This window comes from Pongo abelii, chromosome 2 (assembly GCF_028885655.2).
Source record: "Pongo abelii isolate AG06213 chromosome 2, NHGRI_mPonAbe1-v2.0_pri, whole genome shotgun sequence".
Lineage (NCBI taxonomy): Eukaryota > Metazoa > Chordata > Mammalia > Primates > Hominidae > Pongo > Pongo abelii.
Window position 1 is genome coordinate 121,167,441 of NC_085928.1, and position 14,559 is coordinate 121,181,999.

The following is a 14,559-nucleotide window of genomic DNA, read 5'->3' on the forward strand; positions in this document are numbered from 1 at the left end:
GTGAGCCGAGATCGCACCACTGCACTCCAGCCTGGGCAACAGAGCAATACTCTGTCTCAAAAAAATTTTTTTTTTGTAGAGGCAGGGGTCTCGCTCTGCTGCCCATGCTGGTCTCAAACTCCTAGCCTCAAGAGATCCTCCCCTCTTGGTCTCCCAAAATGTTGGGATTACAGTTGTGAGCAACCATGACCAGCCAACACTTTTATTTCTATTCTCCAGAACTCTAATTTTTTTCGTTGTTTTTTGTTTTTTGTTGTTGTTGTTTGTTTTCTAAGGACAGGGTCTCATCTTGTCATCTGGGCTAGGGTGCAGTGGCACAATCATAGCTTACTGTAGCCTCAAACTCCCAGGCTCAAGTGATCCTCCTGCCTCAGTCTCTCTCGAGTAGCTAGGACTACAGGAGCGTGCCACCATGCTCAACTAATTTTTTTTTTCTTGTAGAAACGGGATCTTGCCCTGTTGCCCAGGCTAGTCTCCCAATTGCTGGCCTTAAGCCATCCTCCCAAGCCTTAAGTCTTGGTCTCCCAAAGCGCTGGGATCATAGGCCTGAGACACTGCCCAGCCTGAGGCTCAATTTCTAAATATTTGACCCAGTACTTCCTTAGGGCACAGCCTGATTGAAAAATTGATGGTAGCTTGTACTTTTACAGTCTCTCCAAAAACCAGAGAATTATCTTCCCCCAATTCCATTTCTCCAAATTTTCCAACAACTAATAGTAGGCCTGGCTAATCTGGTTATAGACTAGGTTATGCAAGTGACGTGAGATCATGGAATGAAGACATATCTGAGACTCCCAATAAGACCAGTGTTTCCCTTGACTATCCAATTGTTTGCAGATTTATTTGTAATAGTGGAATGGAGCTTCCTGAACTGATGGCCAATCTAAGGTTTTCGCCTGGAATCAGAGAAATCTGGATTAGACAAATAGCCCCCGTTTAGCTACTTACTGTGTGACCTTGCACTGTGTAATCTTTACACATTTTCACCTAAATTACCTCATCCCTAAAGTATGGCTTTATCAAATGAAACGTTTGCAAAAATGTTGTGTAAAGAGAAAAACATTCTCCAAGTTAATTTTTGGGTTTTTTTGGAGACCGAGTCTTGCTCTGTCTCCTCCCGGGTTCAAGCTTTACTCCCGCCTCAGCCTCCTGAGTAGCTGGGATTACATGCGCACGCCACCACATCCAGCTAATTTTTGTTATTTTTGGTAGAGATGGGGTTTCACCATGTTGGCCAGGATGGTCTCCTGACCTCAACTAATTCACCCGCCTCGGCCTCCCGAAGTGCTGGGATTACAGGCGTGAGCCTGTAAGTTAGTATCTAAATCACACAGGCGTTGAGACTATTTTTTTCTGGCTCAGTGCCACTGCTTTATTAGGCTGACATTTTAATCTATGTATTTTTGCACTTAAACTGGCGAGTTGGGGCGGGGCGCTCATCATTTGGGTCTTATTCTTAGGCAGTAAGTTTGATGCAGGGCGAAGCCCGGGCCTTGACGTTCTCTTCAGCAAGGATTCCGCCCGTCAAGCGCCAGCAGCCGCACCTAAGGAACTCTGATCCGCACACTGGCTCTGTATAGTCAGCCTCTAGCTCCTGCTATTTCATCTCTTTCGGTAAAAGGATTTCTGTCTTTTGGCCCCAATGGCGCGTGCCCACGCTGTCTCTGAGGAAGACCCTTCGGGCCTTCTGAGCAGCATAGCTGTTACTGTGGCACGTCCTAATGGTTCGGTACAAGGTCAGGAGACTGCCTGCCGTTAGGATGACCAACAGCTAGTTCAACTCAGGATAGCCAAGCTGCTCTCGGCAATGCAACCAATAGGGGAAGTCTTTCCAGAGCTCTTTCTCAGGAGCGTTGATTGGCTTATTCTCACGCCAATCAAGGTTTTCTGCACAACTGGCTTTTCTGTCACCAGATGGGGTGCGAACCGCTCACTCCCTCGGTAGAGAGGGCAAAAAGCAGAGACGACCGGGAAATACCACAGAGGAGCAAATCACCTCCGGAAGTGGCGTTTTGGGTCGCTTTCTACCATGCAGTCCAATGAACTCTTTCTTTTGGCAACAAATTCCGTCTTCGAGCCCGCCCAAGGTGAAGAACATTTTGATTGGTTGTTTAGTCGGGGGACACAGAGACTCACGGGAGCTTCCTCCAAGCCCTTGCAGGTATTGCTCAGTTGGCCTGTCAATCATCTCGCTCGCTGGAAGGGGCGGAAACTGGCAGCCCTTTTGGCACCGCCTCTTCCTGGGCTGCTGTGCCGGGAGGCAGCGAGGCTACCCCGGCTGGGAACAGCCGCGTGGGCGGGGCCGCATTGCACTCTCTGGACAGTTCCTGGGCCGCGAGGCGCGGGGAGTGGCCCTAAGCGCGGGGCTGTACTGGGAGGGCTGGGGCGTGGGGCGAACGCCGGGGCGGGGTCGGGGCGGGGCCGGGGGAGGCGGAAGCGGCGCGTGAACCTAAGTCGGAGCCGCGTTGAAGCCAGCGTCCGGGCCGGCGGAGGGGCGTTGGCGGGGTTGGCCGGGGTGGTGTGGCGCTAGAGCCTGGGAGGGCCGGGGGCGAGGAGTCAAGGCTTGGGGGCGGGTGACGGGCGGGCGGAGGGCTTGCCCCCGTGTGGTCCTCGGAGCGGCTCGAGGTCCAGCCTCCCAGCGGTCCCGGAGGAGGATGCGACCGGGGGGCCCCGGGCGGGGCCGTCGGCGGCGGCTGCAGCGCTAGCGGCGCGGGGGCTGGGCCCCGGCGCCGGCATGAGGCGCAGGGCCGGTGTCCGCGGGAGGGTGGCGCTGCCGGCGGCCCGGCCGCTCCCGCTGCAATTGCTCGCTGGGCTCGCCGTGCCCTGCCAGTGGGGCCCCCGCAGCTCTCGTCCCGGCCGCCGCTGGTGACCACTCGCCGCCCCCCCGGAGGCTTCACCCGCGCCCTCCCCTAGGACGCGCCAGCGGAGCTCCGGCCCCTTCGCCCTGGACGCGGAGGCCGCGCTGTGCGGGGCGACGGCGAGGCCGGAAGATGGCCTGGGTGCTCAAGATGGACGAGGTGATCGAGTCCGGGCTGGTGCACGACTTCGACGCCAGCCTCTCGGGCATCGGGCAGGAGCTGGGCGCCGGCGCTTACAGCATGAGGTACTGGGCTCCCTGGGCGGGGAGAAGCCTCTCTCCTTGGGGAAGGCCTATGCAGCCCTGAGTCTCTGCCAGATGCGGCTGCTCCCAGAGGTGCGCGGGCCTCCAGGGCTGCAGGGTCGGAGTCCTGCCGCGTGGCGGTCGGGGGCCATGGAACCCCAAAGGCCTCTGCTCACCCTGGTGACGGGCGGGTGGGGGAGGATGGCCCCGCAAGCTTCGGCCTCGGACCGCTCCTGAGTGCTTCATATTTGCTGTAAAACACGCCCAGCTATTAGGATGGCTAGGGTTGGTGGGGGAAGGGGCTTCCTTTCCTAACAAGTGATTTACAAGTCCCATTGGAGCTAGAATACACTGTATGAAAAGGCAGCACTTATATTGGGAGAATACTGTCCAGCGTTTTGGGATCAGTTCCTACTCTGTTGTCCTACATTATGGTCTTTTCTGGCTGCAGATTTTAGTCACTTGATGTTAGTAAATTATAGTTGAAAGAGCAGCGGTGGGAGTAGCACTGTGACTTCGTTTTGTTTTTTTGATTGTCTCAAAGTGAAGTTTCTCATTTTGGAGACTACCCTCTCAGGCTGTTTCCTCTTGAGGGTTTTAAGATGCAGTGATTGCACCACAAACAATTGTTTAGTCTCTGCTGTCTGTACCAGCAGTCATTCATTTTAATATGGAGAGATTGAAACAGATCTGAGCTTAGTCTCTGCCCTTTATCCTTTTTAACTGTTAGGAGTTTGGAAACTCTGTATTTTTTTAGTGGCTTTATTGAAATATAGTTTACCATAGCGTTGACTTGACTAATAAAGTCTAAAAATCAGTGGTTTGGCAGCTTTTCAATAATGTGAATTAAGTGTAGCTTTCTGTTCTTTAGAAAATGTCCGATGTCTTGGAAGTGCTCTACAGTTTCCCAGTAGCATTCATACATCTTACTGCAGCTCTAGAGGAGGACTTCTGGGTCAAAGCTGGCCTGGAATCTTGGTGGCTGCTCCTTGAAGTAATTGGGTCTTTAAATCTTAAAGAGAAGTTCTGAGCCATAAAGAACTCTCAGAAAGGTTGGAGACATTTCTTGGATTGTGGAAGTGAGTGGTGGAAAGCATATTAAACCTGGAGTTCCCCAGCGTCTGGCTCTGATTTGGTCTCTGCTGGGCTTCCTGAACTTGGCACCTCTTCTCTCTGCAGTTGTATAACTTAAGGCCTGTAGATGAGTTGGCTTATTTTCTAAAACAGCTGTTTCAGTTGTTGAGGAGATTGAGCTACTGAAAGTCATGGAGTCACCCCAGAGGGGAGTATTAGAGGCAGTGCTTCTCTAATGAAAACGCACTCCTCTAGTGCCATTCTGCTCCTTAGCTCTGCTGGAAACACGAGGCTTACAGTCAAGGCAAAGGAGGCACGTGAAGCAAGTTCAATATGTGTCTCTCCTCAGTTACTTCTCTTTTATGGTAAAATGAAAGTTTGCTGCTGAAAAGTTTACTTATTGATAGCTATTTTGAGCTTTTACTTTTTTCTAGAATTTGACCTGTACTTTGATTTAGTGATTCAGCCAACTTATTAATGTAATAACTTCTGTGTATGGTTTAGTTCCATGAAAAGGAAGTACAATCTTGATGATTTTAAACCTTTCCCTGACCATGTATTTTTAAAGTAATGTGTGAGATCTTTGTAATTCTGTGTATCCTACAATACTCTTTACGGGGATAATTTTCCCTTGAATGCTTTTTTGATTGTGTCATTTAATCTAAATTTTCAAAGAAATTTGAAGGTAATTACCATTTTTAAGAAGCTTATTTTTTTCATATTTAATTGAGTCCTCAAAAACTAAGAGATGAGAGTGCTTGCCTCTTGCAAATTCAAGGCCCTTTGTTTCAAATTCTCAAACTAAGGAAATTCCAAAATTGACTCGATAAGGAGAAAATCTGAAGAAGGCGTTAGTTAGCTGCTGCAGGCCTCCCTGGACTGTAGTTGTACTTTCCATGCCTGGCCCTGGAGCCCTGAGAGGGTTGGAGTGCCCATGAATGGCTCACTCATTCTCCAGCTTGAGCATTCAGTCACTTCCTCTGGCATCCAGTGGGAAGGAAAGCTTATCTTTCAAAGTTCAAGAAGTAAACTTGAAGAAATTACTGGAAAAATGACTTCTTGATACAAATTGATTTTGTAGGCAGCTTTCCATTTTTCTTTCAAAATGAAACGTGCTTACTGTATTTGCTTTTTGGATGGCTTAAAAAAGAGGTATTTCTTAACACTTCTCTTAGGGAATGGTCTCCTCATCTTTTGAGAGGATAGTTTGAAAGGGAAGAAATGGCTTCTCTCAGTGTTCTGACTTAAAAATAGCCAGGTGTGATGTTTGGTATGCTTGTAGACCTAGCTACGTGGGAGATTGCTTGAGCCCAGAGGTTCAGGGGTGTAGTGTGTGCTATGATTGCACCTGTTAATAGCCACTGCACTCCAGCCTGGGCAAGAATGAGACCCCCCTTGTCTTTCGTTGTTTCACCCCACCCGTTTCTCTTAAAAAAGTAGGAAAAATATGTTTGTGTAAAATAATGTAGGCTGGTAATATTGGGAATATATTGGGGCTAATTACTAACATTACCTTTGCTTCTCTTTTTTTCTTTTGGCTCTGGTTCTCATGTGTTCTGTGTGTGCTGTTGTGTTATACTTTTTTGTTGTTATTTTTGTTTAGTTTTTTTTTGGTATCATACTTGGATGTGAGATGTGAACTGCAGCAGATTCTATTTGAAATGAGGCAGGTCATAAATGTTTTTAAAAATCTTGGTTACAGTAACAGGATTTTAGAGATGGATAGAGACCTTAGAAACCTTTTAGAGTCTAGACCACTCCTTTTCTTATACTGTAAATGCATTATCTGAGGGTCATAGATGTTAAAGTGATTGGCTTAAACAGATGAAGGCTGATTTTTCCCCCACACAGAGTGAAGACTGAAACCCATGGTAATTTGAAATCTGGGTCATTCTTGTTTTGTGAAGTATGGAGTAGATAACCAAATGACTTTAAAAAATAATACTCATTAATACTCAAAGAGGGTCTTTGGACCACCGGGTAATTTTCTTTCCATCTCACTGTATGAAATTTATCATCTGTAACCAAGTTAATTTTTAGGATTTGGGGGCTCAATATTGAAATATTTTTGAAGGTTATAGGAAGTAATGGCTTGTGTAGCTTACTCTTATAAAAATTTTGGTATTAAATTATTACTTTAAAAGTATTGTCTGAGCCCTGTTTGTTAAATTTCGCTGTGATATAAACCTCTTGAAACAAAAGACATACATTATATATTTTGAAATGGGAGGTACATCCATAGTTTGCAGATAATTTGCTAAAGCAAAACTGCTTTGAGCTAATGACAGATTTCCTATATTGATTGAAAGGTAAAATGTTTATTTAAGAAATCTATTGTACAACAAGGTTACTATAGTTAATGATACAATGTATTCTTGAAAAATGCAAAGGGTGGATGTTAATGTTCTCACCACAGTGATAACTGAGGTAATACGTTTGTTAATTGGTTGAATTTAAACATCGGACAGTGTATATATGTCAAAACATCATGTTGTACATGGTAATGTACACTATTATCTGTCACTTTTTAAAAAGTTAAAAAAAATTAGTGTTATAGACCCTGTAAGGTAAGAGAATTTCAACTTAGATCAGTATTAAGTTAGTAAAAGATTAGTAAGGGTAGGGTTTATTATGTAGCTATTAATAATTGATGATTTTCTTTTGGTCTCATGCTAAAATAGAATGTCCCTGAGTAGGTGATATATATCTTAGAAGTACAGATGATCTCCAACTTACGATGGTTTGACTTAAAATTTTTGTTGTATAAGCCATATGCATTCAGTAGAAACACCTTCAGTAGACACTGTATGTTGTATTTTGAATTTTGGTCTTTCCCAGGCTCCTGATACATGGTATGATGCTCTCTTGTGATGTTGGGCAGTGGCAGGGAGCCGTAGTTCCCATTCAGTATACTGTGTTGCCAAGTGGTTTTCCGCGACTGTAGGCTAATCTAACTGATCTGAGCATGTTTAAGGTAGGCTGGGTAAGCTATGATGTTCAGTAGGTTAGGTGCATGAAATATTCGTTTGAGACTAGTTCTTGCTCTGTCACCTACACTGGAGTACAGTGGTACAATCATGGCTCACTGCAGCCTTGACTTTCCTGGGCTTATGTAATTTTCTCACCTGAGCCACAGAGTAGCTGGAACTACAGGCAGTGCCACCATGCCTGGCTAATTTTTAAAATTTTATTTTTAGTAGAGATAAGGTCTTGCTATGTTGGCCAGGCTGATAAATTTATCTTTGATTTATGATGTTTTCAACTTACAGTGGGTTGATTGAGACTTTATTATATGTCAGGGAACATCTGTGTAGAACAATTTTAGGATTAGTGAAATTTAAAAATTTTATTATGGGTTCTTCAGAATACTCCGAGAATTGGCAGTAATTTCTGTTTTTTTTTCCCTAGAATCTTTTCGTGAAGCAATTTCTATAAAACTTCTAATTTCAAGGTTTAACAACTTTTTCCTGGATTTAATCTTGGCTGCAGTACAGGAAATGATTTAATAAATTAACTCATTTAAAAATTTTTTTGATTTAAGATTATAGTGTCCACATTTTAAAATTTATTACTGTAAAGCTAAGGTTGGCAAACCTTTTCTGTAAAGGGCTAGGTAGTAAATATTTTAGGCTTTGTGGGATGTATGGATTCTGTCACATTTTGTTTTTTTACAACCTTTTAAAAAATGTAAAACCAGATCGGGCGCAGTGGCTCACGCCTATAATCCCAGCACTTTGGGGGGCCAAGGTGGGTGGATCACAAGGTCAAGAGATCAAGACCATCCTGGCCAACATGGTGAAACCCCGTCTCTACTAAAAATACAAAAATTAGCTGGGCATGGTGGCACATGCCTGTAGTCCCAGCTACTCGGGAGGCTGAGGCAGGAGAATCGCTTGAACCCGGGAGGTGGAGGTTGCAGTGAGCTGAGATCGCGCCACTGTGCTCCAGCCTGGTGACAGAGAGAGACTCCATCTCAAAAAACAAACAAACAAACAAAAAAGTAAAACCATTCTTAACCCATAGTAAACGGGCTGGCTGGATTTAGCTCTTAGGCCATAGCTTGTCAACCCCTGCTCTAAAGGATAGAGTCACCGAACGCAGTGGCTCGTGCTTGTAATCCCAGCACTTTGGGAGGCTGAGGCAGGTGGATCACCTGAGGTCGGGAGTTTGAGACCAGGCTGGCCAACGTGGTGAAACCCCATCTGTACTAAAAATACAAAATTAGCTGGGCATGGTGGCGCATGCGTGTAATCCCAGCTACTGGGAGGCTGAGGCAGGAGAATTGCCTGAGCCCGGGAGGCAGAGGTTACAGTGAGCCGAGATTCCTCCACTGTGCTCCAGCCTGGGGTGACAGAGCAAGACTCTTTCACACACACACAAAAAAAAAAAAAAAAAAAGGATTTGCTGACTATTGAAACCTTACTTTCAAGAAATTATTTTTATGTAGTCTAAGAACTGTCTCAGCTAATTTATGTAATTCCATTGTTTGTCTATAGATTTTTATTGTGTTCAGTTTTTAAAATTAGGGTTCCCCCGCCCCCGTAAAATATAGTACAGTTTACATCCTTCAATTAGGACTGTTTGAAACTTGGTGGTTTATTGATATGGTCTCCTAAACTTGATGTTTCATCATAGTGGCATTTGTTGGTTTGCCAGTACACATTTAAACGTTTGCTTTGGCTGGAAATACCATCTGATGCTTTTTGCTTTTTTTTTTCTTAGCTGTAGGTTCTGTGACTGATACTATTATTATTATTATTTTTAGAGACAGGGTCTTGCTTTGTTGCCCAGGCTGGAGTGCAGTGGCTATTTGCAGACTTGATCACTGCACACTACAGGCTCTAATTCCTGGGCTCAAGGGATTCTCCTGCCACAAACTCCCAAGTAGCTGGACCCACAGGTGTGCCACATGGTGCCCAGCTTCATGACTGAATTTAAAGGAGGCTCTGTATTATTTACTTTGCTTGCTTTGGGACAGATCTAATAGATGAATATGAAATTGTCAGCCTTTGGTGGTAGAGTCTTTTTTTTTGAGATGTGGAGTCTTGTTCTGTCTTCATTTTGATGTTTTTGAAATTTTTCAAGTTACAAAAGTAGTATAGAGAGTTCACATGTACCCTTCACCCAGCTTCTCCTACTTATACAACCAGAGTACTATTGTCAAAATCAAGAAATTAGACTTGGTGCAATACTGTTATCTAAATTACAAAATTTATTTGGAATTCACAGTTTTCTCCCTTTTGTCCTTTCAGATTCCAATCCAGGATTCTGTATTGCATTTAGTTTTTGTGTCCTGTAACAATTTTTAGTTTTTCCTTCTTTTATGATTTTGACACTTCTGATGTGTAGTGGTTAAAACTGTTTTAGAAACATGTAATTTTTTGGTGTGGGTGGGGAATGCAAAGATGAGATACACTTGTGAATGCTATTTAACCTTGAAAGGATCTCTTATTTTTAGCAGTGATTTTGAGTAGAGTAGGACCACAGTTGCTTGTATTTGTTTAGTTACTACTTTGTCTCAATCCATCTAAATATAAATAGGATGTTGTATATGTTGTAGTAACTTCATAATGTGAAAGTATCAAGAAATTTGAAAACATTAAAAAATTTATTTAGAATAACAATTACAAACCATTGTGTTTTAACCAAAAATTTTTTTAAAATTAAAAAACTTTGCCAAAACAGAGAACTTAGCCAGAAGAGGGTCACACTCTGTTACCCAGGCTGAAGTGCAGTGGTGCAATCATGGCTCACTGCAGTCTCAACTTCCTAGGCTCAGGTAATTCTCCTACCTCTGCCTCCCTAGTAGCTGAGGTTATGAGTATGCGCCACCATGCCTGGCTAATTTTTTTCTATTTTTTGTAGAGACGGGGTTTCACCATGTTACCCAGGCTGGTCTCTGGACTCAAGCAGTCTGCCTGTCTCGGCCTCCCAAAGTGTTGAGATTACAGGTGTGAGCCACTGCACGCAGCCAATTTTAACTTTCTTTGGATGAGTAAATGTTTGACTATACATGTAATTTATTTAATGGATATGAGAGTATTCAGATTTTGTTAGTAGTGGTTGGTTCATGACCTTGGCTGTCAAGTATGTCTTTCCTGCTGCTCTGTAGTTTATACCATAACGTTCTCATCCATTTCCTCCCCTACTCATCTAGAAGGCTTAATGACACCTCCTCAGCCTCACCACTCATCCTCGCCGTGCCTATTTTCAACTGATTCCCTTAGTTATTTACTGGGAAAATGGAGCTGTCTTTTTTCGTTTTTTTTTCTTTGAGACGGAGTCTCACTCTGTCGCCCAGGCTGGAGTGCAGTGGCGCGATCTCGGCTCCCTGCAACCTCTGCCTTCCAGATTCAAGCGATTCTCTTGCTTCAGCCTCCTGAATAGCTGGGACTACAGACGTGCGCCACCATGCCCAGATAATTTTTTTGTATTTTTTAGTAGAGACAGGGTTTCACCATATTGGATAGGCTGGTCTTGAACTCCTGACGTCATGATCCGCCTGCCTCAGTCTCCCAAAGTGCTGGGATTACAGGCGTGAGCCACTGCACCCGGCAGAACTTTCATATGCTGTACTGGCTTGTGAGTTTTTCTATGGTGTATTTAGGTGTGTATTTCTTTTTTTTTTTTTTATTATACTTTAAGTTTTAGGGTACATGTTCACAATGTGCAGGTTAGTTACATATGTATACATGTGCCATGCTGGTGTGCTGCACCCATTAACTCGCCATTTAGCATTAGTTATATCTCCTAATGCTATCCCTTCCCCCTCCCCCCACCCCACAACAGTCCCCAGAGTGATGTTCCCCTTCCTGTGTCCATGTGTTCTCATTGTTCAGTTCCCATCTATGAGTGAGAACATGCGGTGTTTGGTTTTTTGTCCTTGCGATAGTTTACTGAGAATGATGATTTCCAGTTTCATCCACGTCCCTACAAAGGACATGAACTCATCATTTTTTATGGCTGCATAGTATTCCATGGTGTATATGTGACACATTTTCTTAATCCAGTCTATCATTGTTGGACATTTGGGTTGGTTCCAAGTCTTTGCTATTGTGAATAGTGCCGCAGTAAACATATGTGTGCATGTGTCTTTATAGCAGCATGATTTACAGTCCTTTGAGTATATACCCAGTAATGGGATGGCTGGGTCAAATGGTATTTCTAGTTCTAGATCCCTGAGGAATCGCCACACTGACTTCCACAATGGTTGAACTAGTTTATAGTCCCACCAACAGTGTAGAAGTTTTCCTATTTCTCCACATCCTCTCCAGCACCTGTTGTTTCCTGACTTTTTAATGATTGCCATTCTAACTGGTGTGAGATGGTATCTCATTGTGGTTTTGATTTGCATTTCTCTGATGGCCAGTGATGATGAGCATTTTTTCATGTGTCTTTTGGCTGCATAAATGTCTTCTTTTGAGAAGTGTCTGTTCATATCCTTCGCCCACTTTGGGTGTGTATTTCTTATTTATTCTGGTTTGGTCATTTGAGCTTCTTGAATCCATGAATTGGTATATTTCACCAGTTCTAGAATTTGCTCAGCCTTCCTGTGTTCAGTTTTTGCCTCTATTCCATTCTTTGCTGAGACTTGAATTTAAGGCAGAATCTTCTCATTTGGTCCCTTCTTAACTTCTTCATTTTCCATCATTTCCCTCTCTGTGCTGCTTTCTGGGTAACTTCTTTTTACCTATATTCCAGTATTCCAGTCTCCTAATTCAGTCTTCACTTCTGTCTGAGCTGCTATTAAACCCGAGTTCTTAATTTGGACAGTTTTATTTTCCAGTTCTAGAAGTTCTATTTGCTCTTTTTCAGTTTTGCTGTCCTTTAAAGTTTCCTGTTCCTTGCAGATACTTTCAGGCTTTTCTTTTATTTCTTTAAACAGAGTAAGTATGATTTTATAATTTGGATCTGATAATTCCAGCATCTGAAATCTCTGATGGTCTGTGTCCAGTCAGGAAAACAGAAATCAGTGAGATGTCTCAAGCAGAGAGGGATTTAGTGAAGTAGTTGATTGGAAAGGAGCTGGAAGGGTTGGAGGAGGAGGCCATGTTACCTGGTTGTTCTTGGGCTTGTTGCTGGAGGCATGGCTGCTGATCCCCTGAAATTTTCCGCAGCTGCGTTCCGTGTGGTTGCCTGTTTTTGCATCTGGCTTTTCCCTTTCCCGCTCTTTAATTTTCCACCAGTGTTTGCCTTTGGAGAACCTGACAAGACTGTCTAGCAAGAATTCTTCTATATGTAGTTTTCAGGCTTCTAACCTTCTGCAGTAGAGGCAGAAAAGATCTGAATACCAGCAGACAAAATCTGGAACTGGATATATGTCATCTGTTGTTTTTACTGTTGGTTTTTGCTTCTAGAGTCTTGTTTGTCCTTTTATGCCTGGTTATTTTGGGGTACTGGCATTTCAAAATTACTTGGAATAATTTGATGCCTAAATCTTTTCACTTGCTTGTCAGACCCCCGGGAGCCCTATCTGTCAGTGGTTCCCCGGACCACGCTGGAGAAGCTAACCAGTACTTTCTCTTCACCTTACCCTGAGCATCTGGTTGTTCTCATTTCAGTTTAATGTGGATGGCTGTATCCTACACCCACAAGGCCACTAAAACTACAGTACAGCTTTGCAGTTCTTTCCTCAGGTTGGGTAGGTAAAAGCCACTTTCAGTTCTAGGCTTGCTTGGACTTACTGCACTTTTTCAGATTTCGGCCTGTTTCCTTATCTTATTAGTTCTTCAATACTTTCAAGAATATACGTGTTCTCTGACAACTTTTTTTCCCCTTATTCTCAGTGAGGGTGGATGGGGTATAGGTTCATTTAAATTACTTAGCCTGCCATTACTAAACAGTTCTCTATGTTGTTTTTCCTATTTCGTTTCTTTCATGTCTCTTTAGAATTCTCATTTAGCTTCCATATATGTTTTATCTATCTTGTCCTTAAGAAAAATTCAAATTTTCACTGTTTTTGAAAATTAGTACATTCATATAATTATATTCAAAGGCTGTGAGAGGGTGTACAATGCAGTCTCTGCCTCACACTAGGGTCTTGCAGTCATTCATTTGTCCTCCCTGAAGGCAGCTTACATTGCTGGATTTTTAGGTGTCCTAGTAGATTTTTATACTTCATTTGATCAAGCTTGTTGTGATTTCCAAGTCTTTTTTAGCATCCTGATTTTTGGTGCTAAGCTACATTAAAATTTACCAACATGTAGATCTTTCAGTTTTGCCTTCTAAAATGCATCATTTGGGCCTGGCGCAGTGGCTCATGCCTGTAATCCCAGCACTTTAGGAGGCCGAGGTGGGTGGATCACTTGAGGCCAGGAGTTCAAAATCAGCCTGGCCAACATGGGGAAACCCCACTCTACTAAAAATACAAACATTAGCCAGGCATGGTGGTACACGCCTGTAATACTAGCTAGTTGGGAGGTTGAGGTGGGAGGTTGAGGCTGTAGTGAGCCATGATCATGCCATTGCACTCCAGCCTGGGAGACAGAGCCAGACCCTGTCTTAAAAAAAAAAAAAAAACACCCTACTTTTAGTTCCGTTTAACGTTCTGTCTTTAGTACTCAAAAGTCTGTTTCCATTTATGGGATTACAAAAACCATCAAGGTTTTAGGACTTTCAACATAGTAGAAATTATAATCTTGTCTGGAGACCTAGTTTTCAATCTTAATACTAATTGGTTGATTATTAATGCAGCAATCAGTTCATTGATTCAGCAAGTATTTGAGCTCCTTTGTGCTAGATGCTGGCATCAGTCATTGAAGAAACACGTATTTGGAGTTACGTGCTTATGGCAGATACAAACTTAGTAAGTCATGTATATTGTTGGAAAGTGGTAAGAGCTGTGTATAGAGCTAGGGTAGGGAAATTGGGAGTGTGGGTGGGAGGACTCCAGTGTCATGTTGTCACTGAAAAGATGACATTTGAATGAAATGAGCCATTAGGATATCCAGTAGAAAAGTAGAACCAGGAGGCTGGGGTAGTTGGAGCAGGGGGAATGAGGGTGACGAAAAGAGGGGTTGAAGAGCAGGTTGCGTGGGGCTTTTTTTTTTTTTTTTTTTTTCTTTTTTGAGATGTAGGATTTCGTAAGGACTTTGGTTGAAAGTGAGCTGATGTAAGGGTTCAGAGAATTGAAATGGTTTAACTTCTGTTTGAAAAGGATCACTGGTTGCTGTGTTGACTGGAAGGCATTTTCTTTCGAATTAAGTAAAAAATTAATTGGAAATTCAATAGCAAATGATCTTTACATGTTGATATGTTTGTTCAGGAGTCGTTTAGTACTTACCATGAGCATAGTATTTTCTGTGTGGATCGTTGAGACTATAACCAAATGAATAAAAAAGTGGTTGTCTTCTAGGATCTGAAGCATATAAAATTGTGTCTTCCAT

The 14,559-nt window shown here is 43.3% G+C and overlaps 1 protein-coding gene across 4 annotated transcripts in view; it reads left to right on the plus strand.

Annotated features, from left to right (window-relative positions):
• Window positions 1-2,431: 2,431 nt before the first annotated feature.
• UBP1 (upstream binding protein 1) overlaps window positions 2,432-14,559 on the plus strand; it is a 52,649-nt gene continuing 40,521 nt past the window's right edge. For 2 of the 4 annotated variants that reach the window (XM_002813974.4, XM_003776290.3), the window contains exon 1: window positions 2,432-3,103. In XM_002813974.4, coding sequence (XP_002814020.1) covers window positions 2,991-3,103 — 113 coding nt within the window. In that variant the 5' untranslated portion in view covers window positions 2,432-2,990. The remainder of the gene's footprint in view (window positions 3,104-14,559) is intronic. The other 2 variants (XR_008523804.2, XR_008523805.2) reach the window with 2 other exon arrangements.